The sequence below is a fragment of the Lygodium microphyllum genome, chromosome 12 (assembly GCF_053477565.2).
Source record: "Lygodium microphyllum isolate KBCC chromosome 12, Lygodium_microphyllum_v1.1.10, whole genome shotgun sequence".
Taxonomy (NCBI): domain Eukaryota; kingdom Viridiplantae; phylum Streptophyta; class Polypodiopsida; order Schizaeales; family Lygodiaceae; genus Lygodium; species Lygodium microphyllum.
In genome coordinates this window covers 141367602-141390094 of record NC_141146.1, presented here as the reverse complement: position 1 = coordinate 141390094, position 22493 = coordinate 141367602, and the positions used below count along the sequence as shown (strand labels likewise).

At 45.5% G+C, this 22493-nt stretch overlaps 1 protein-coding gene across 3 annotated transcripts in view; it reads right to left on the bottom strand.

Annotated features, from left to right (window-relative positions):
* APG5 (autophagy protein Apg5 family) overlaps window positions 1–22493 on the bottom strand; it is a 73168-nt gene that overhangs the window by 19601 nt on the left and 31074 nt on the right. For all 3 annotated transcript variants that reach the window (XM_087690182.1, XM_087690183.1, XM_087690181.1), the window contains exon 3: window positions 14055–14121. In XM_087690182.1, coding sequence (XP_087546308.1) covers window positions 14055–14121 — 67 coding nt within the window. The remainder of the gene's footprint in view (window positions 1–14054; window positions 14122–22493) is intronic.

The following is a 22493-nucleotide window of genomic DNA, read 5'->3' as shown; positions in this document are numbered from 1 at the left end:
CTTTTGAGGTGCTATGTTTCAGACCACAAGACACAATGGGAGCAGTATTTGCCCTTGGTTGAGTTTTCTTACAACAACACAGTACATAGTTCTACGGGCAAAGCTCCATTTGAGGTGGTTGAGGGTGGCAAGAAGATACCACCTATTCTGCAAACTAAGGATAAGATCTTTGAGGCTGATCGTTATGTGGAAAACTTGGATGTAGCCTATGCAAAGATAAAATATGCACTTCAAAAATCATAAGAAAAGCAAAAGAGGGCAGCTAATCGCCACAGAATTGCTTTGCAATTTGCAGAGGGTGATTATGTATTGCTGCATTTTGAAAAGGCAAGGCTGAAAAAGATGAAAGGAAGAGAAACATTGTATCCAAAGTTGAGTATAAGATACTATGGGCCCTTCTAGGTGTTGGAGAAGATCAGCGATGTGGCTTATCGGTTGAAATTACCTCCACATTGGCGGATACACAATGCCTTTCATGCTGGTTTGTTGAGGCCTTTTCATGGTGATGTGCCAAAGGATATGTCTGCTGAAATTGAGCCTGAGGTTGAGAAGCCAGATGAGATTTTGGTACCTAAACAGATTTTGGCACATAAGAAAAGGTCAAAGGTAAAGTTTTCAGAAGATACTCGGTGAAATTTTAGAATTATTCACCAATGGATGCCAAATGGATGGAAGAGGGTGACTTGGCAGACCATCCTCAGTTGTTACAGCTTTACCTAGATGCCTTTCAATTAGAGCCAAGTTTAGTTCGGGCTCCGTTAGGTTCAACAAAGCAAGGGTCCAGAGTATTGCCTAATACTCAAGGGGGAGGTAGCACTTCCACTCCTCCAATTATGGACAACTCCCGTATGTAGTGGATCTCGGATGTATTCAGTATGCATCCAAGGTACTGCGCTAACAGTATGTTTGCCATAAGATCACTACTTAGTGTACTAGTCACTGTGAGATGTATCCAGATGAGTATGAGTTTCACCCGAGCACTAGAACTATACTTTTGCATCAGCTTATGATCAATGTAGCACGAATTTTACCTCAATTTTGAGACAAAAATTCTAATCAGTTTCAGCTCAGTTTTTGATCAGCTTGAGAACCGTTTATGGTCACTTTTTGGATCAATTGTGCATTAGTTTTTGCACTAATTGTTGGTCAGTTTTTGCAATGAGTTTGTGATCAGTTTGGGGTCACATTTGCAGCAATTTGTAATCAGTTCTTAGATCAGTAGGTGATCAGTTTATGATCAGATTATGCTCACTTTTCAATGGTTTACATCTAGTTCCATGGACAACAACATATGTTATTATGCCATTGATGTTTTAGCCATGGTTTATGCTTGATTATGCTATGCTATGGGTTGGTTTTGCCAAATGAGTTGAACTTATGAAAAATGGACGTGTCACATGATAATCTAGCAATGTTTATGAGATTCTTTGTGAGTCTTATGCTATGTTATGTTGGCTGGTAATTTTCAGCATATGTTGGGCATAGGAATGGTTGAACAACACTGCACAATGTTGTGTTGACTATGATGCCCTATGGAAATTCCAGTGTAGTACTTTGCTTTTGGATGCATTTGGCAGTGCAATCGAGGACGATTGCAAGGATTTCAAGCAGAAGGGTTGTCATGAGGACATGTATTTTTGAAACCTCACTTAACATGTGAATTAATTTTTAATCACATGATTAAGTAAATGTTGCACATGTGAGGTGAAACTGGGATTAAAGCAAATTTACGAGCCCGAGACCCGAAGAAATCACGGAATGTAAAAGGCAAAGGTTGCTCTAAGTTATGCTACACAGATACTTGGTAGTATCTGGTGCCAGTTGTTGACCTAGGTCATTCATTTGGCCATAAGTGTTAGTTGGTGACACTAGAAAAGTGGCATTTAATGGTACCTAACGCCAATCTAATGGTCAAAGAAGGCGTACAAACGCTCGGAAATGGAAGTTTCCTAGCCAATTTAATTATTGGCCAGTCATATTATTTTTCAGGGCACCGAAATAATTATTAGATTAACTTTCAGTATTTAAAGGCTGAAAATTAATATTTAATTATGGAAAATACTGGAAAAACCACTTGGGAAGGCTGCCACTTGTCAAAAATGCCCATGTAAGACTGAAAAAAGTCTTTAGAGGCCAGAGAGAAGCATTTTAATAAATTCACCCTACAAGAGAGAGGGAGGGGAGGCTGCTGATCTCATTTGCAGCCATTGGAGAATCTTTTGAGGCTACCAAGGGCAGGAGAAGACCAATCAACAGCAGGAGACAGTATCTACAGGCTGTTGGGACAGGGCAGCAGCAGTAAATGACTGATTTCCTTCAGGTCTTTGCATCTACAAGCTGTTGTGGCAGGGCAGCAACTGCATTTGACTAATTTTCAATCATTCTTCGCAACAAAACTTTGAATCTTCTCTCTCTACAGCTTTTCCTATCATCTCCCAGCCATTTTACAACCTTGCTACGAAGATCTCAGCATTTGGGCCCCTGGAGGGTGAGAAATTTCAGATTTCTTTGCTGTAAAACCTAATCTGCAAACAGAAATTAGGATTTAGCAGCAGCCTTGGGAAGCATGCCAAAAATTAGAAGCTCCCAAACTTGGATTCAACAGGGCTGAAGCTGTTTTTCAGCCTATTCAAGTGGAGGAACCAGCAAATAATTGAATTTGGGGCATTTTCCATCTCCATCAAAGCGGGTGAAGACCAATTGATTGCCCGAATCAAGAGGCAAATCGAATTAAAGACTTGCCGATGATTCATCACTGCAAGGGGAGTTGGAATACCGAAAGGGATTGGGAGAATCCCATTGTAAATCAACTTCTTCTTCAATAAAGCTAAAGAAATTCTAAAAGGGGCGCCAATTTTGGGGCCGATTGAGTGTGCATTGTCCAAGATCAATAGGTAAATTTGTATTTTCAGATTTGCATTTATTATTTGCTGCTGTAATTAAGTTATAATCAGGGATTTACCACCCATCCACGGAAGGAAGGTTGGTTACATGTGCCACTAGTGACCCAATGGCCAATGGTCAATGGCCAATGCTAGGGGTACCCTGTTGAGCTAAAACATGCTTTTCAACTGATTAGCATTCTTCAACAGCCCCAAAACACAATTAATTAATGAAAAACCCTAAAAAGGGGAGCGGTCCGAGAGAGTTTCAGTGGTCCCCCAAAAACCCTAATTCTTTGGGGCATCCTTCAACATCTATAAATAGATAGGCTGCCCCCATTCAGCCTTATTCCGTTTGTGTAGGTTTTACACTCTTGAGTGCAGATTTCAGCCACCATCAGTCCACACACACGTGGTTGTCCAGCCCCAGAGACTGCTGCCACATCTTCTGCTACTGTGTTTGCTCCTCCAGTGTGTAGGTGACAGCTGGCAGCCCATCTCCATCATCATGCAACAACTCCACACTAGGCAACAGCTGCCAGTCCTCTTCGTCATATGTCCAGCTTGCGTTTGGTCCTCCAGGTCCTCCTGAGACATGTGTTTGTTGCATCCTCTACATCCTACACTCCAACTGTTGGTCACAGACCTGGGATCCATCTCCGATGGATGTCACTCTCCGACACACTGCTCTACCCTTGAGTATCTGTACACTCTTGTTGAGAAACCCTTCACCCCCAGTTTGTGTTTTTACGTTTTGTGTTTAAGGTTTGCAGCCCCAAAAAGGAGCGCCATCCTGGACTGATTGTGCCTATTTATAGGTCACTCTCTCATTCATTCCTCAAGGCTGATTCATTCAGTCCGTCACCTCTTCTCTCCAACCTCTCCACTACCCTCACACCCCTTCAAGAGAACATTGCGGTTTGTGGTTTGTGGTTGTCTTCATCATCTTCCTTCTGCTACGGCACCTTTGTTCCCTTGTATCACATTCACTCCATGATTCAGATCTTCATCATTCCGTTCATCAGAGTTTCTTCTCTCTTCTCCATGTTTGTCAAGTTCACTCAATGTTCCTCCCCACAAACCCTACTATCTCGTTGGTATGTCATCTTTTGACATGGTATTAGAGCTAGATCTGCTCAAACAGCAGCAAAGATCCTCCGCTCCAACGAAGGCAAAGACCAGTAGCGGGTTCGGCATCCACTTCTCTTCTTCTGCTACTGTGTTTTACTACCACGTTTTACTGTTGCGTTCTACTGCGGCGTTCTACTACGACGTTCTACTATGGCATTCTATTGCGACGTTCTACTGTGGTGTTCTATTGTTGCGTTCTACTGCAGTATTTTACTAATGCATTTTACTGCGATGTTTTACTGCCACATTTTACTATTGTGCATTGGGAGATATCCTTTTTCTCCCTCCCACCCTCCCTTATCCAGTTTACCACACCGGTACCATGGCGTCTCCAGCAACAAATTGCCCTTCTACTGGATGCTCCTACTACGGCACGAACGGTCATCCCACCGAAGACTGTCGACATCAACCTTTGCTCCCCACCCCTCCGGAGTATATGCGTCTTCCACCAAGCATTCCTTGTGCCACCTCTCCTTTCCCGGTCACAGAGATCGTTCTACATCGGCTATCAAAGTATTATGCTCAAGGCAATAAGCTGCACCCAACGTACACTAAGTCCTTTCGAGCACACGGAGGCTCTAAGACCTTATGAGGCAGTAAGCCCTCCTACAAACCACTCCACTACGCGGGGGTTTCCCCCACCCTCTTCCGGATATAGTGGCTTCCACGGCCCACATCTCCACAGTCCACTCTCCTGAGAGCCCGCGGTTGTTCCCCGCCCTTGGCTCATCCTGAGCCTCCTTCTCCACCCTCTTCCACTCTGGTTCGAGAGGCCACTTCTGGGTGTTTTCCAGCTTCTTCTTCGGCACGACCAACGGCACTTCCTTCATCATCTGATGCTTCACAATTCGTGAGCCATGAGTGGTTGGATTCCCTCTCTCTCAGACTGGGATTCAGAGGGGAATTTTCTTACTTCGCCCTCAGAGGGAGCTTCCAGTTCTTCTTCGGCTTCAAAGGGGGCTCCTACTTCTATTCCTTCAAATTCAGAGATGGACCTTGTGTGCCATGAAGTTCTTCACACACCACCAACTTTCACTTTCCAAGAGTGGCTCTCCTTTGAGCAGTCATTTCCTCTACTCATACCTAGGATCTAGAGGGTCTACCTAGATCGGGGCCCTTGGGTCTTCAACAGCGACTTGGTGGCTAGGCTTTCGTATTCCTTCCAGCATGGAGTCACGAAGCTAGTGGTTTCTCTCCCAAGGTTGAGTTTCACGTTCTACAGCTTATCCAATCTCCTGACTATCTTCAAAGGTCTCCTTTCAAGTGGTATTCTCAGATTACAGGGTGGATCTTCTTCGGCCCTTGGTCAGCATGGAGCCAACTCCGAGATTGAGTACGGACATATCCTTATGGTTCTCAATACCACACAAAGTCTGACATTCCTCCTATGCATTGCATATTTTCATCATCTTTGTACTAGGACACTTGGGCAAGTGAACAATTTTCCCACGAGGGACACTGTTCAAGTGGCACCTGTTGCATGAGCATTCTTCAACATGTAGCATTGCATCTCCATCTCACTCTTCTCTTGTTCCCCTTTATGGGTCTAAGACGGGGTGTTGAGAAACCCTTCACCCGCAGTTTGCATTTATAAGTTTTGCGTTTAGGGTTTGCAGCCCCAAAAAGGAGTGCCATCCTAGATTGACTGTGTCTATTTATAAGCCACTCTCTCATTCATTCCTCACGGCTGATTCATTCAGTCCGTCACCTCTTCTCTCCAACCTCTCTACTACCCTCACACCCCTTCAAGAGGACATTGCGGTTCGTGGTTCGTGGTTGTCTTCATCATCTTCCTTGTGCTACGGCACCCTTGTTCCCTTGTATCACCTTCACTCCATGATTCAGATCTTCATCATTCCATTCATCAGAGTTTATTCTCTCTTCTCTTCTCTTCTTCATATTTGTCGAGTTCACTCAGTGTTCCTTCCCGCAAACCCTATTGTCTCGTTGGTACATCATCTTTTGACAACTCTTGCATTCATTTGCAGTATTCATTCAATTCAGAGTTGTGTTCTTCTTTCCCTTCTTCTGTTTGTGTTTAAGTTTTGAGTTTTGCGTTTAGGGTTTGAGTTTTGCTTTTTGTGTCTGTGTGTGTCTCTTTGTGTTTCTGTCGTGGTCATACATTCCGTGTTTCCTCAGTGCAAACCCTAGCAGTTTTCTTCACATGGTATCAGAGCCGGTGCTCTTATAAAGAGTATCCTGCGGATATTGTGGAGAGCTAGTCTTTGTGCGAGGCAAATAATACAACTCGTAACACAATTACAATGTCCTAGACACCTTCGTCTCCAGTTCCTATGATGTCCTATCAGGCTTCTCCATCATTGGAGGCCCTAAGACGGCATTATGGACTCGATGAGGAGGACGACACTCCACTTTCACCCTCACCTTCTTTTTCTACTCTTATACCAGATTTCACTAACATGAAAAAGGAGGATTTGAGGAGTATTATCGCAACAAACACGGTAATGTTTACACCCCTCCTACAAGCTTTGCTACCACATTCGAACCGGTTGGTGAGGCTGCCTACCTCTCTAATCATGGAGAACATACAACATTTGGAGCGTCTGGCGATCCATCTTCATCATTTCAGCCATATCCAATGTCAAATTTGTACAACCCTTTTGAGTTAAATGAATCAAAACCCTCGTCTGTTTCTTCTTTTGAGATGCAGGATCCGGATGGCTTTGCAGATGTGAACTTTAATAGAGGGGACTCACGAAGTAGACGGAATTCAAGTACATCTATAGCTTCTATTTCATTTGAGCATGTAACACACATTTCTCACTTCCCTCCCATCCCACCCTCTTCTGCCACCACCATTGATCATCTCTCTTTATCCTTCCAAAATCTCGAATTACACTCTACATCCGCTTCACACACACTAGGAGTTGGATCTTCCATCTCCGCTCCTAGCACCTTCTCTACCCCATTCTCTACCTCTTTGCACCATGGTACTTTGTTAGGGGGAATGCCACCCTTTAACACAATGCCTCTCACCTTTCTGCAAATGAGCATACCCATAGCACCTGGGATGGCTATGATGGGCATCCCGTTCACTACTCCCAGATTCACCTCTCACATGACCACTCAGACGCAGGGGATTCCAGCCTCAATTATGGTGCGTCATCCCACTTACCTTGGGTTACACCTATGCAAGGATTTCCATCTTCTACTCCATGTGTTCCCATCCCACCTCCACCATGGGCTACTCATACAGCTACCATGTCCATGCCTAGTAAGCCCATCCCTACCTATGGATCCACCTTGTACACTACCCGCATGCCTGGTGGGTACTCTGGGGCCCATTCCCAAGTGTACTCCACTCCCCCATCCTACCCCCACTACACTTTTTCACACTATCCATCTCCGAGCACTACCACTCCTGTTGCAACAGCCAAGAATGCATTCACAGATAAGACACGTTTTAACGGGTCAAATTTCACCACTTCGTCTAATTTCATGCAACAAGTGCTTGAGTCTCAGGGTCTTTGGGACCTTGTCATTGGTCTAGAGCCTATGTCGGACCCTCAACTAGCTCACCCTGATTCCATCCATCAATGGAGAACCCGCAATGCCACAGCCAATGTTGAGCTGATGTAGGGGTTGCTTCCTGAGTTTCACTCTCAGTTGCAGCGCTTCCCGCTTACGTCAGAGCATTGGAGTCACCTTCTCAACTGCTATGCGGCTCGTGATCGTACTCGGCGCATCAATCTCGACTTTGAGCTTCAAGAGTTCTCTATTAAACAAGGGGATAATCTGAAAGTCAAGCTGGCTGAATATAGACAGTTACTCGCCATGTTCGCTACTACTGGCTCTCCAAAGTTAGAAACGATCAAGTTACGTTCTTCTTGAATAAGTTGCCCGAAAAATACGTCAATTTTATTCAGCACATCATCTCACAATCTCGATTGCCAACCTTCTACAAGTTTGAGTGCCAGTTCTTGCGTTACGCGAGGTTGCATGATCAAGTCCACAAGAAATCCTCATCACAACCTTACTCAGAGCAGAGGGGGTTAGTTGCCTCTTCTTTGAGAGGAAAAACCAACAATAGCAAGAACTCGCAAGATGCGAAGGCAAGCCCATCAAAGGGTGACTCCTCTTCCTCAGATGGAACCAAAGAATCTAGACCTATCTGGTAGCAACTCCCTAAGAAAAATCGGTTTTGCACACACTGACAGAGAGCAAGCCATGTGGACGAAGAGTGTCACTCCAAGGCCCAAGGTCTTCCACCTAAAAAGCCTCAACAGATCGCTGCAACTGCACAGTCCAATGGGACTATGCCTTCTGCTCCTGCTTCATCTGCTCCTTTAGCACTCGCTGTTGCTATTGGACATGTGGCCCAAGCACAACCTCAGCAGGTAGTCTCTTTCACTACTCTTGAGGGACTAGCTGATTGGTCTGCAAATCCCGATCCCGTTGCATTTTATGCATCCATCTCACCTTCTTCTCCACCTCGTCACGCGTTCCCTTGGCAGACCCCTACTACTAGACATACGTGATGGTAGACACCTTCTTAGACTAGCATGTCTCTAGGTCTTTTAGGATACCCTAGGTCAATCTAGCATCCATTTTTCACTCTTAGAGTCAGGCCCATAGGATTCATTGTCCTTAGCTTTTCAATTCTTAAGTCTTCCGTTGCATTTACTCACACCCATACACATTCATTGCATTGTCTTTTCAGTTAGATTTTCTTTTTGTTATGTTTTCCTTTAGAGCATCTCACCACTGACCTCTGTATTTGCAGATTCTCACCTCTTTTGCAGGGTTTTGTCTTTCAATGTAGGGCTAACTTGCAGATTGCTTTGGTCCTACCTAGGCTAGAGACGTGGGGATGTGCACCGTTCCTTTCATGGTTTCATCATCCTAGGAGTGTTTGCTCTTCTTCCAGCATGGCGGTTTCCCCTCCCGAGGCGGATCGTGCAGCATCTCACTCGCTATCATGGCAATGACTTCTACCTTGCCCTTCTAGTGGGGTGCTTCATCTACTTCATCTTCTTTCGTTCCTTATGGTTCTCAACACTCCACAAAGACCGACATCAGGCTCCTCTTCCTTCTTCGACATCTACATCCAGGTTGAGAGGGGGTTCCTACCCTTCTTGGTATTCTATAAGCTTCAGCACTGTGTCTTCGACATCGACTTCTTCCCCCTGTTGTACCTTACCCTTTGCATTGCATGATTTCATCATCTTTGTACTAGGGTGCTTGGGCAAGTGAACAATTTCCCCATGAGAAACACTGTCCAAGTGGCACCTGTTGCATGAGCATTCTTCAGCATGTAGCATACTTTGCATCTCATTGTGTAGAGCACCACTTCAGTGGATCCTAAGCTATTTCCACCAGCGGTTGTTAACACCACACCACCATACTGCCTCATCATATTTTTCCTCATCATCGACACCCTTGAGCGGAGCGGTAAGCTTGTACTGTTTTGTGATGTGTTGGGTGTACCCTCCCTACTCTTGTCTTCTAGGTCACTGTTACTCAATCAACCACATCCCATAAAATTTAACTCTCACTTTTATTTTTATTTTTATTTTTAAGTTCAATGTGGTTCCATCCGCCTTTGTAGGGCTTGGTAGGCCACTGGACAGCCAACGTGCACCCTTTGTCAAATGCTTTGTCCTCTCTGGGGTGACTACTTAGACTCCCTTGGTAAGATAACCATCACCTCTGTAGTCTTGGTAGGCCACTGGGCAACCGACGTGTACCTTTTGTCCAATACCCTGGCTGCTTTGGAATGGAACGCCTTGGAGTCAGTAAAAATCAAAGTGGTTGGCCTAATCTTTCGGCTCCGTTTTGGGCTTGAGAGAGGGTGTTGAGCTAAAACACACTTTTCAGCTTATTAGCATTCTTAAACAACCCCAAAACACAATTAATTAATGAAAAACCCTAAAAAGAGACACGGTTTGAGAGAGTTTCGGTAGTCCCCCAAAAATCCCAATTCTTGGGGCACCCTTTAACATCTATAAATAGATAAGCTGCCCCCATTCAGCCTTATTCTGTTTGTGCAAGTTTCACAACCTTGAGTGCAGATTTCAGCCATCAGTCCACACACACGTGGCTGTCCAGCCCCAAAGAGACTGTTGCCACACCTGCTGCTGTGTTTGCTTCTCCAATGTGTACGTGACAGCTAGCAACCCATCTCCATCATCAGGCGACTTCCTCCATCAAGCAACAGCTCCTCCACACCAAGCGATAGCTGCCAGTCCTCTTTGTCATATATCTAGCTTGCATTTGGTGCTCCAGGACCTCCTCAGACTTGTGTTTGCTGCATCCTCTCCATCCTGCACTCCAACTGGTGGTCACTGACTTGGGATCCGTCTCCAGTGGACATCACTCTCCGACACACTGCTCTGCCCTTGAGTATCTGTACACTCTTGCATTCATTTGCAGTATTCATTCACTTCAGAGTTGTGTTCTTCTTTCCCTTTTTCTGTTTGTGTTTGAGTTTTGAGTTTTGCGTTCAGGGTTTGAATTTTGAGTTTTGTGTTTAGGGTTTGAGTTTTGCTTTCTGTGTCTGTGTATGTGTCTGTCTCTTTGTGTTTTGTCATGGTTGTACACTCTGTGTTTCCTCAGTGCAAACCCTAGCAGTTTTCTTCACATGCCCATCCTAATGTCCAAGGATGCAACACTTTCCCCCCTTATAAATGATTATTGCCTTCATCAATATCCTTGAGGACAAAGTAAAGAAAGAAAATCTTGAGCAAGCATATAGTTTCCTATGTAATCTCTACCTTCGAGCAATTCTTCCATATGACCAATCCAAAGGAATTGCTTAGTCCTACTAGTCAAGGATCAATGTGGGTTTGAGTGGAACATTACTAGTCATATCCTCCAAACACAAGACTTCCTCAATCGGGATAATCAATTCACCCTGTTCCAAGATCTTTTTTACGACTTACATAAGACACTAGATGAACACGGATACCCAAAGGAGAATCCAAGCATGAGGATACTCAACTAGCCTTCTTGGTAATTTGGAATGACGAAATTTTATAATATCATGGTCCGGTTCTTCGACTCAACCACCGCATTTTTCTCAAGGGTATAAGGAATGAAAAACTAGCACTTGATGCATATATGTCCCCACAAAACTTCTCGACTTGTGTAAATCAATTCCTCTCATTCATTGCAAATGCTCAAGCTTAATCAAGAGAAAGAAAGATGACCATACCTCTAATCCCAAAGCATAGAAATGTCAAGTAGCATCTATTAGCTACCATACTCATTTCCTAGTGAGCCCTACAACTACATCAATCAGGGATATTAAGATTTTTGGTCCAATCATGATCGTTTTATCCTATTTGGTCCAGTTTTTTCCATCTTTTGCCAATATCTTGACCTGCCCATGTCATTTGGGGCCATGGCCTTGACCACATTTCACAACACATTTAGTGCCAACTACAATAAGTCGTATAACTATGTAGGAAAGCTAGTCAGTTGGATGACAGCTCTTCAAGTCATTCTATTTCCCATCCTTCCAATCTTCACATTCCCAATGCCCTCATTGCAGCTACGGACTATGAAAGATGCAAGGACTCTTATTTCAGCCTCCATCATTCATCGTGCTCATGTTTTCTGTTGTGCCTTTTTGCTTCAGCAACATCGTATCAAAGCAGTGTCTCAAGGGCCATAGTATCAACACCATTTCCTCATAACTTGTTCAATTTGGCACAGCCATCTGTGTTTCCTGTGCAGTCTCTGCACTTTCAGCCTCCAAACACCCTCTTTGGGTCCTTGGCTATTCACCCCCAACCCCCAACAAAAAGCCTTACACAATATCTATATTTACATTGCAGCATCGGACCATACTTTTTGACTGAAAGCCACCTACAAAAGCTGCATTTTGCCATGGTCCCCGCATTTTTTCCATGCGCACTCCTCTCCAGTTGCATTTCTACTGTCTCAAGGCATCTACTGTAGTCTGTGCTTGGCCACATTTTTGCTGCTGTTTTAGACCTGCTGCAACAATTTTTCGGCCCTGATCAAGCATACCTGCTGCATTTTGAGCTCAATGGACTTCTCCAACAGTCGGGGTCTTGTTTGCTCCCATTCAGTGGCACTAGTTTAGCATTTTATGACATTGGAGTACTTTCAGCCCTGCTTGGTTTTGCTGGACAGCAACATGTAATAGCCAGAGATACCTGTGTTTTGGAAGGCCATCTGTAGCAACATAGCACTTCTACGTTTTGGAGAACAGTAACTTAAAGCAGACTGGAGTCTCTACATTGGAGGCATTGTAAAATGTGTTACTTGAGTTTCCATACACAAGGTTGGTCTTCTTGTTGGGAATAAAGGCCCTCATGCCTTTAAATGTGCTCGGGTGTGAACACACCCTTAGCACTTGTACTTACACATGTATATCTATCTAAAAACCTAAAGGTACACACTCGTCATTGTATCTAAAAACGTGCACACTCTCTGATCTGCTCTCTCTCACTCTTGCTATCTCTCCGCGCGCAACTAACGCCTGCTGTCTCGATCTTCGTGCCTAACCCGTCACTACAAACTGGTATCAAAGTTGTGGTTAAGGCGTTAGTACTTCTCGGAGTTCGAGCAGGACCTAACAAGCAAGCTCAGGTTGTGAGTTCGTGGGCGACAGGTCGTGCAGGCAGCCATTGAATAGGTCGTGAGCTGCAAAAGGCGGGCTGTGGAGAGTGCGACAATGCCAGGCTCCAGCTGACGAACGACTATTGGACTGGCGAATGAGGCGATGGCTGGCAGTGGGGCGCTGACCGGCATGGCAACGACCAGCAGGGACTGACAGGTGTCTGCATCATGCGATTGATGGGCATCTATCCTGTGTGACAGGACTGTGTGGCATGCATGGCGGGTTGACAGGGCTGACGACAAACACGGCAGCTGACTCTGACAAACAGGCGCTGTCATCCTTGACGGGTCAACGGATCCGTCATCCAACATTTTTTTCCCTTCAAATTTTTTTTAATTCCTCTTCCTGTTACCGGGTGTTCACACCTGCAAGCACAGAAGGCAAATCTATGTCTTGGAAATTTGGGGGTTTTCCCAAATTTGTGTGCCCGACACACATTGCAGTGTTCTCTGGACTAGAAATTGCAGACATTGAATGCACAAGCCTCAGAAATTCTTTTGGGGATTCTCAAATGCAAGTGATTTTTCTTGGATGAGTCAATTTCACTAAAATCTATGCAATCTTGGCCAGAAAATTTGGGGCTTCTCCCAGATTTGGGGAATGTGATGCAGGACAAGCAAATTTGTCTCAGAAATTGCAAGAATTTGTGAAATCTTGCCTCTGACATTTGGGGCTTTTCATGTACATGCACAAATTGGGTTGAAATTTACAATTTCTCGACATTGATGCACATTGGATCCCGTGCAATTTGGGGTTTTTGCAGTTTGGGCAAAATCTGTGCAACATTTGGTCATTTTATGTACATGTAGGTTGAATTCCACACAATTTGCACACCAACACTTGGTAAAATTTGGGGGTTTTGCTGAAATTGCTCTATTTTGGCAAAGTTGGCCTATTCTATGCATGATAGAGCTGTTTGGTGCTCCAAGAGATGGGACCTCCTGCTAGAGTAATGATAAAACCAGTGAGAGATATTCGGGTAGCAAAGAAAAAGAATACTAGACCCACTTGGGCAGAACAGCCACAGAAGATAATGCATCTAAAAGGCAAGTCATAAGTAAAATGCTGGACTTTTGGAACAGTTTTCCAAAAGACGTGTTTGCATTCTGCACTTACAGTTCTTGATCAATACACAGATAAGAATGGGACCTAATTTATTATGTAAAGAAAATAATGCTGAGTTATATTTCACTACTCAAGTTACTAGACGCAAACAGGTCTTGGTCTTCGTAACCTTGAAATGGAACTTTCTTACTGGTCGATAGTCTTATCTTCAATAGGAACATGAGTACTTCTACTGAAATCAGATCGAGATTTTTTTTAAGCACATAAATTAGCTACTAAGAAGTTGCTTGCAAACAACTGCTTGCTGAAAATGAATGGGAAACTACCGAGCCAGCAAACAACAGACACTTGTTCTAATGGCTTACCGTAAGATTCCATGGCCTCTCAGGTTCTACACACAAAAGGTCAAAAAGAACTCCGATTGGAAAATGCCTGTCAGCACCAATTATGAACTTTAGAAAGCTTCATCTTCAAGAGCATACAAAACACCACTATTTACTACTCAACACTAAAGGCAACATAGAAAAACACAAACAGTTTGCTAAGATTTGCTTAGATAGTTCCTCAACATCAGCATTGACCCAAACTCACACCTACATAGAATTCTCTCATAGGCCACATTGGCCTTTTAGAGATGTTAATATACTCTGTGTGTGTGTGTGTGTGTTACCAGTGAGCTTTAGTAAATAAAAAACTCATGGAAGGTTAATTTTCAGATATAGTGACAACAAGGTCAAATTTTGAATAATCATTTTTACATTACTTCATCTGTCATTTTATGTGTTTTAGACACTTTAGATGGATTGCGCATTAGTGCATTTCTTTTTGGGCACTTTTGGCCTTTTTTTTAGGGTTTTGCCACTTTTGGCCCCAATTGGCCTATATCTAAGTGGCATGCCACGGGGATGTGAAATTTTGAGATGCTTTTATCTTGTTGATAACATTTGATTAAGCTATTCATCAAATGTGCAAGGTTGTTTAGCACGTGTTGCACATGGTAGTTATTTCATGATAACAGGCTAAGGACCCCGAGGATGCAGTGGGTGTCAAAGGCAAAAGTTGTGATAAGTTATGCCAATTGGGTTTTGGTGGTTAGTCGGTGTCAATTTTGACCCTAGGACAATTGTTTGGCCAATAAGTTTCAATGGTGACACTAGGGACTAGCATTAATTTATTAATTAATACCAGCCTAAGGATCAACAGAGGTTGGGAGCCACTCCAAGTTGCAAATGGCCTAGCCAATTTAATTATGGATGGGCATATCCAATTTTGGACAAGGTCAGAAGAGCTTAAATTAATTTTCAGATTATTTAATTCTAAAAATTAATTTAATGGCTAGATAATGCTAGAAAATGGGTTTAGAAGGCTACCACTTGGCAAAAATACCCATGGAAACTAAGAAAACATTTTTGGGGGCTAGGTCTCAGCCATTCCATAAGTTTGGAGGCTATGCGAGAGAGAGAGAGAGAGAGAGAGAGAGAGAGAGCTCCTGGTTTAATTTTCCTGCTATGGAAACATTCACGAGGCTGACAATTACTACAGGAGACCCTATTGCTACACGCGACAACATTTATGATGCCTACAATGCAAGCGATAGCAATTAGGCACTTCCCCTAGCAATAGGCGACAACAATCTGGGATAATCAAAGCAATCAACAATCAATTTCAGCCATTTCCCGCTACATCCTGCTGCACTTACACCCTCCATCCTGCTGCATCTAGGCCAGCCAACTCCCAAACGCCAGACCTCCATGTGCCAAAATCCAAAGGAAATACGACATTCTCCTCGGCCTCCAGCTCTCCCATAGGCGGCGCCAGAAAGTCTGACGAAAGGCATCAGTGATGTTGTGCTCCGCCCAGTATCTGATACGCAAAGGCGCCCAATCCATGTCCTCCTGCATCAGTACATGTCTACCAATCCCAGGTGTGTACTCCAAGAACCTCAGTGGCTTCTTGGCAACCGCAGTGGCCGGCCATAGCCACTCTCCGGCGTCCCACTCCAGCTCATCAAGTGGCCTGCTCTCCCATATCCAGAGGTGCCACTCCGGGAACTCCTCCCGGAGCACATAAGGGTCCAGACGCTAGGTCTTCCCCTGGAGACCAACCACACAAATCCTCCTCCAAGGAAGGACAACGATCTCCTCATCATGCTGCCCTCTGTCAAGGACCAAACACCCTCCATCTTGCACGGTGAAGAAAATCCCACAGGGCGCCGCCCACTCTACCTATCACCTGTAGGGGGATACCTGCCGATGAGAATCTAGCGGCCCACACCTCACCAGGCTCCACCAGCTCTCAAATCGGGGGATCAAGCCACTCCTGAGGGATTACTGAGTCAATCTCTCTTCTACTCGCTAACAACCTGATGCCCGCTACAACACCTCCTAATCCACCATCCTGTACACCTCTCGCCACCTCCTGATAGTACGAGCAAGGCCAGCCTCCCATCCAACCCACTGGATGTGGGGGACGCTCGCCAATCTGTATCCCATTCCGATCTCTGACCTGGGGGTTGCAGACCATTGGCTGGCAGTCTATCTCCTCCTGGCATCCTGGGGGCCTCTGAATTAGGGCCTTGCGGAGGCCGTACCACACATGAAGTAGGCTACAAAGGAAGGGAGATCTGGGTGGCATGATCTGGGCAGTCGTGAAGATCCATCTCAAGGATGGCCTCCAACCACCACCAAGCCTCGACCTGCACTCCTAGAGACTCTCCTGCAAAAGGACCTTCCAGGTCTGCCCTCCTGGTGTGAGTCCACGGACTACTAGCTTGCCCAAAAGGGCCAGGCTCTAGAACTCTGGGTCTATGATCCCAAGCCCTCCCTCAAACCGATGCCGGATGATGGTTGCCCACACCACCTTGGCCCGAGAATCCCTGGAACTGTCTGAGCTAGCCCAAAGAAAATTCCACACTAGGCGGCGAAGCTAAACCACACAAGACAAGGAGAAGCACCAACACGAGGCAATGTACCAAGCCGTCGCTAGGAGGACCTGGTTGACCACCAGGTCTCGGCCCGCTAAGGAAAGGCAAACCATACTCCAGTAGGTTAGCTTCCACTTGATAGAGTCGAGAACTGGAAGAAACTCGGCAGGAGTGATGTCGAGTCCCACCTAGAACCCTAGGTATCAGACGTCCCCTGCACACCCATCTGAACCCTAAGTGGATGCCCCACTCCATGCTAGAGTCTGGGTTTGTAAGAAAACCAACCGACTTTTGCCAATTGATTTTCGCTCCAGTTGCAGTGCAAAACCCCTCCAGAGCTAGTCTCACTCTCTCCAACATTAGCTCATCATCCTCTATATAAAGGGCGGTATCATCTGTACACTCTGAATCTAGCAACTGTATCCTCCCTCACCGGAAGTCGAAGGCCACATAGCCTGCTCACACATGATTGAAGGAAGTAGGACATCGCCTTTGCAAAGAGTAAAAACAGATATGGGGCAAGGGGATAGCCCTACCGGACAGATCTCTCCAACCAAAACTCCTCCCCCCTCCTACCATCTACGAGAACCCTGCTAGTGGCCGATCTGTAAAGTGTAGAAACCCCACAGATCCATGCCTGGGGGAAGCCCAACCTCACCATGGTACCCTGTAAGAAGTCCCAATCAACCCTGTCGTAAGCCTTCTCAAAGTCCAAGAGAAGTATATCCAATCCCTAACCATTGTGCCGGGCCCACTCGGTTGCCTCAAAGAAGGTTAATAAAACATTATCTAGGATGCTCCTATCCCCTGGACAAAACCTATCTATGTGTTATGAATTATGTCTGAAAGCACAGAGCAAAGTCGCCTACCGATCATCTTGGCCAGTGCCTTATAGGCCACTAATAACAAGGTGATTGGTCTCCACTAGGATAGCTCCAACCAGTCTCCCCCTTTGGAGAGAAGATTGACAAGACCTACCGATAGACTCCATGGCATCCGTCCTGAGCTGAAAATCTCCTGAAAGGCCAGCAGTAGGGGGTCCTTCACCACCTCCCAATAAGTAGTGAAGAAGGCCTTAGAAAGATCATCCTCACCCGGGCATTTCTGCCCATCCTGTGCATGGAAAGCCTCCGCTAATTACTTATCTATGAAGGGGTCTGGGAGGAAGTGTCCCATCTCCTCTCTGATGAGGGACAGAATGCAATCCCAGGCCTATTGTCTACAACGTTGTCCTCTGGCTGAGATTGCCTCCTACTGAAACAAGTGTTCGTAGTAGTCAGTTGCAATCTCCATCACCTCATCTAGGCCAGAGATGATCCTCCCATATTGATCACGGAGGTTGCGTCTCCTAAGCTGCGAGGCTGATGCACCTAAAAAAACTCCCTGCACATCGTGTCCCCCTTCCACTCCCAAAAGGCTGTTGAGGTGTGGAAGGAAAACTCCGAGCGCCTGTCCTCCAGACCGGCGAGGGCTGCCCATGCACACACCTCCTACGTGTGGAGAGTGGGATCCCCTGGTGCCTCTTGGAGTAGTCTCTGCGTGGCTGCTAGGTCTCGCCGGTGTGCTCTCTCCTCCTCCCAGCTCTGCTGCCTGGCCTGAAGGGCTACCTCCTGGCAGATACTACTCGACTCGGCTAAGACCTTTACAACCTCCTCTGCAATCTAGTCCCTCCTATCACACTCCCTTGTCTAGAGCTGCTCAATCCACCTCCTCCCTCCTATAGATCGAGTCAAGGATCCAACAGGATCGCGTGTCAAGGGCTGAAGCTAGAGCATCAAGTGTGATGAGAACCAGGTAATGATCAGACAAGGTGGTGCCAGCCAACTGCCCTACTTGGCCTCCTTGAGAGCACCTCCACTCTCCCACATATAACTGGTCTAGCCGTTCCAAGAGAGCTCCCCCCAACCGTCTGTATCCCCAAGAGAAGTCCAGCGACCTCTCCCTCCTATGAAAAGTTGGGTCCCGCCAAGCATCACGTGCTCCTACCACGAGGAGGAAGACTTCCCATGCCTCCTACTCCTCCTCTGCAATACCCTGGTAGTCTCTGCCTCTGCCCTGCTGGTCCTCTAAGGCTTCCAAGTTGTTGAAGTCTCCTCCAACAATCCAAAAGTCCACCTCTGGAAGTCCTACTACAATCTCCATCTAGAACCTATTGCGTGCCCTAACCTCCGTAGAAGTGTAGACATTGAGAACTCCAAGGCATGAGTCCCCCATGTCCACTCTGCATAGGACCCTCCCTTCCACAATCATCCCATGTTCACAAGCACACAGGCGGTAAGCCTCGAGCCAATAGAGGTGCATACGCCTCCACTCTTGCCATGGGCATCGATGGAGTACTCCTAGTAGGTATATGAGCTGCCTGGAAGTACCTTCCCTACCCGATGGGCATGAATGGAGGTGAACTTGTGCTCCTGCAAAAGTATGATGTCAATCCATCCAGGAAGGGCAAGTTGCAACTCCTGCTGAACAATCAACTTCTTGGAACCACGTGCCCCACACTAGTGGAGGCTATTCACATTCCATGATGCTAGATGTAAACTAATAGGGAAGCCTGTGACTGACTGAACAGGCATATGTTCAGTGTGGAAGCTGCTAATGGAGAAGAAGAGCTATGGGGCATGCGAATGCGCTTTGCTGCAAGCCTGGAAGGTAAGTTTCATTCCCCCATGGTGGCTCTAGGACGGACCATGGGGATAATAGATGCTCCAGGCAATACCACCAGGGCATCTATCAGCCGTGCTGAGAGGCATGACTCTATACACTAGCAGAAGTGGATAGCCTGTGCAAGGGGCCACTCGATCACTTCCATCGGTGCTCTCCACTGTGGAGGGGCTCAAAAAATAATGCTCACATGTGGGACCTTGGCGTATAAGGCTTGTCACCCTCTGTGAGTAGGGGGGGGGAGGGGAAGGGGGGATCCACATGTACTGACTGATTGGCGGGGCAGATGGTGGGGAGGAGAAAGGTCGAGGGATGGTGGGGTGATCAGAGGAGGAAGATCGAGGGATGGCGGGTGGCCTTGGAAGGGGAAGGTTGTGGGATAGGGTCGGGAGGGAATCCACGAGAAGGGGGTGGGTGTGGGGGTTGTGGGATCTCGGGTGGGTTAGCTTATGACGTCTCCGTGGGTGGTGGAGGTGGAGGTGTGTGATCCTCTAGGTGGGACGAGCAGGGGAGTGCTACGGGGTGCTCTGCCGGGGGTCTATCGCTCGCCCTCCTACTCTTTGCTGTCGTGGCTATGTCTAAGAGACTGATGGCGCCATCTCCCTCTTTGTCAATGCTGGCCATGTAAAACCGTCAGTATCCACCTACGTGCCTGTTGGTGGAGCCGCCTTGGCTCCAAAGCGCGTGCAATCTGCTCTCTGATGCCCAAAGTCATGGCATCGCAGGCACTACCCTAGCTGCCCAGTCACAATAACCTGCTCCCTGAAGGAGTGTCTGTCTGCCTCAATCTCCAGAAACTTAGGTATGTTCTTTGTATCTTTCACAGCCACCCATACCTTCAGGACTCTTGCAGCTGTCACTACATCCACGAAGGAGGCACAAAAAACTGTGCCGAAGAGCCATCCAAAGTCCTCCACTAATTGACGATACTAAATGTTCATTTTTCTAATTAAGGGTAGCCAACGATTAGAACACCCTATAATTATACTTGAGTCATCATTGACAACATGCCCAAGAGAAATTAAAAGTTTAGTCAAGCGATCATATTAACTAGAAAGCTCAAATGACTAAGACTTTTACACTTAGTCAATCACATTGACTAGAACCCATATAATAAGTGGTTTCAAAAGTGAAACCAAATGCTTAGGATCGAGAAAACAAAACATAAACCGGTAAACCTACGCAATGAAGCCCTCCAGAAGCTAATTTGGCGACTCCTAAAACTTAAGAGGTTACTAGTTTTCGAATTTGCTCAAATGAAAATTTTATTTGTGTCAAAGGATCTGAAATTTTGCAAGAAATAATTTTGTCTCCAATAGCTATCTCAAATTCTTAACCATTTGAGAGATTTTAAGGGTAGAGGGCTTGGAAGCTTCTTTTTTTAGAAAAGTGACATGTGGCATCTAGAAGAGAACATGTGTCATTTTGAAGAGACAATTGTCCCTACACTTGTCATTTGTAGCCTCTACTTTCCAATTTGTTTTGATCTTGGTCAATGTGATGAGACCATCTTTCAGAATCTCTCTGATGAAGTGATATCGCACATCTATATGCTTTGCGCGTGAATGATACATGGCATTCTTAGCCAAATACATAGCACTCTGGCTATCACATCCCAAAACTGCAGTATCCATAGACATGCCAAGATCCTCTGCAAGTCTGTTCAACCATATAGCTTTCTTAGAAGCTTCCGTATGTATTCAACTTCAGTGGTACTCAGTTTGACGATGTTTTGCAACCTAGAACACCAAGAAACAACCCCACCAGCAACTGTAAAGACATACCCACTAGTGGACCTACAAGTGTCCAAGTCACTTGCCATGTCTCCATCACAATAACGCTGCAAATTGAGTGCACCCTGCCCATAGCAAATACACTTTCTTTGTGTACCCTTGAAGTATCGAAGAATACACTTAACAACCTCCCAATGTGTTTTGCCAAGATTCGACATAAACCTGCTAACAACTCCCACTGCATGAGCAATGTCTAGACAAGTAGCAATCATAGCATACATAAAAGAGCCACAAGCTGATGCATAAGGGACTCCCTTTATAGTATTTGCTTCCACGTCATCTTTTGAGCTGTTAGCTTTACTAAGCTTAAGATAAGGAGGTAAGGGTACCCCAAAAGGCTTAGCTTTAGCCATGTTAAATCTGTCCAGTATCTTTTCAATGTACCTTTCTTGAGATAAAAATAGCAATTTCTGCATTCTATCTCTACGAATCCTCATGCCCAAAATATGCTCTGCATTCCCCAAATCTTTCATGAAGAAGGCTGATTTCAACTGATTTTTGAGAGCATCCAAGCTAGTCTTTCTTTTCCCAACTAGCAACATATCATCCACATACAAAACAAGTATGATGGGGCTGCCATCTGTATCCTTTTTCATGTACAAATAATGATCTGCATGGCTGCATGTAAACTCATGAGATAGCATAAGTGTCGAACTTTTTGTACCACTGCTGTGGGGCCTGCTTCAGCCCATACATGTTGCATTTTAGTTTACACACCATTTTCTCTTTTCCAAGAACTACAAAGCCCTCGGGTTGTTTCATGTAGATTTCCTCATCAATGTCACCATGCAAGAAAGCTATTTTCACATCCATTTGATATAGCTCTAAGTCCAATACAGTAGTGAGAGCAAAAAGCACACATAGAGTGGTCATCTTCACAACAAGTGAGAAGACCTCTTAGAAGTCAATCCCTTCCTTCTATGCATACCCTTTGGCAACCAGTCTTGCCTTGTAGTTGGGTTTTCCATCAACTGTCTTTACTTTATACACCCATTTGTTTGGAAGAGGCTTCCTTCCTTTGGGCAACGACACAAGATCCCAAGTATCATTTGAATATAGAGATTTAATCTCTTCGTGCATAGCTAGCTCCCACTTACTGCTGAATTCGCATGACTTGGCCTCTTTGTATGTAAGAGGCTCACCCTCATCTATAAGCATCACATAATGCAAGGAGGGGTAAAACCTATGTGGTTGCCTTCTTATGCGTGTAGACCTACGTACCCAATGATCAACATTTTCAGGAATCGGGTCTACATCTGGAGGTATGTTATTTTCAACATTTATTGGCTATTGTAAGTCATTTTCAGCATGCTGTTAATCCTGTACAACACCTTCATTTTCATTACCAGCACGTGCATTTTCATAATCAACAAATCTATCTTACTGTCCATGACCTCCTTGTACTCCTATTTGCTGTCCATCATCAT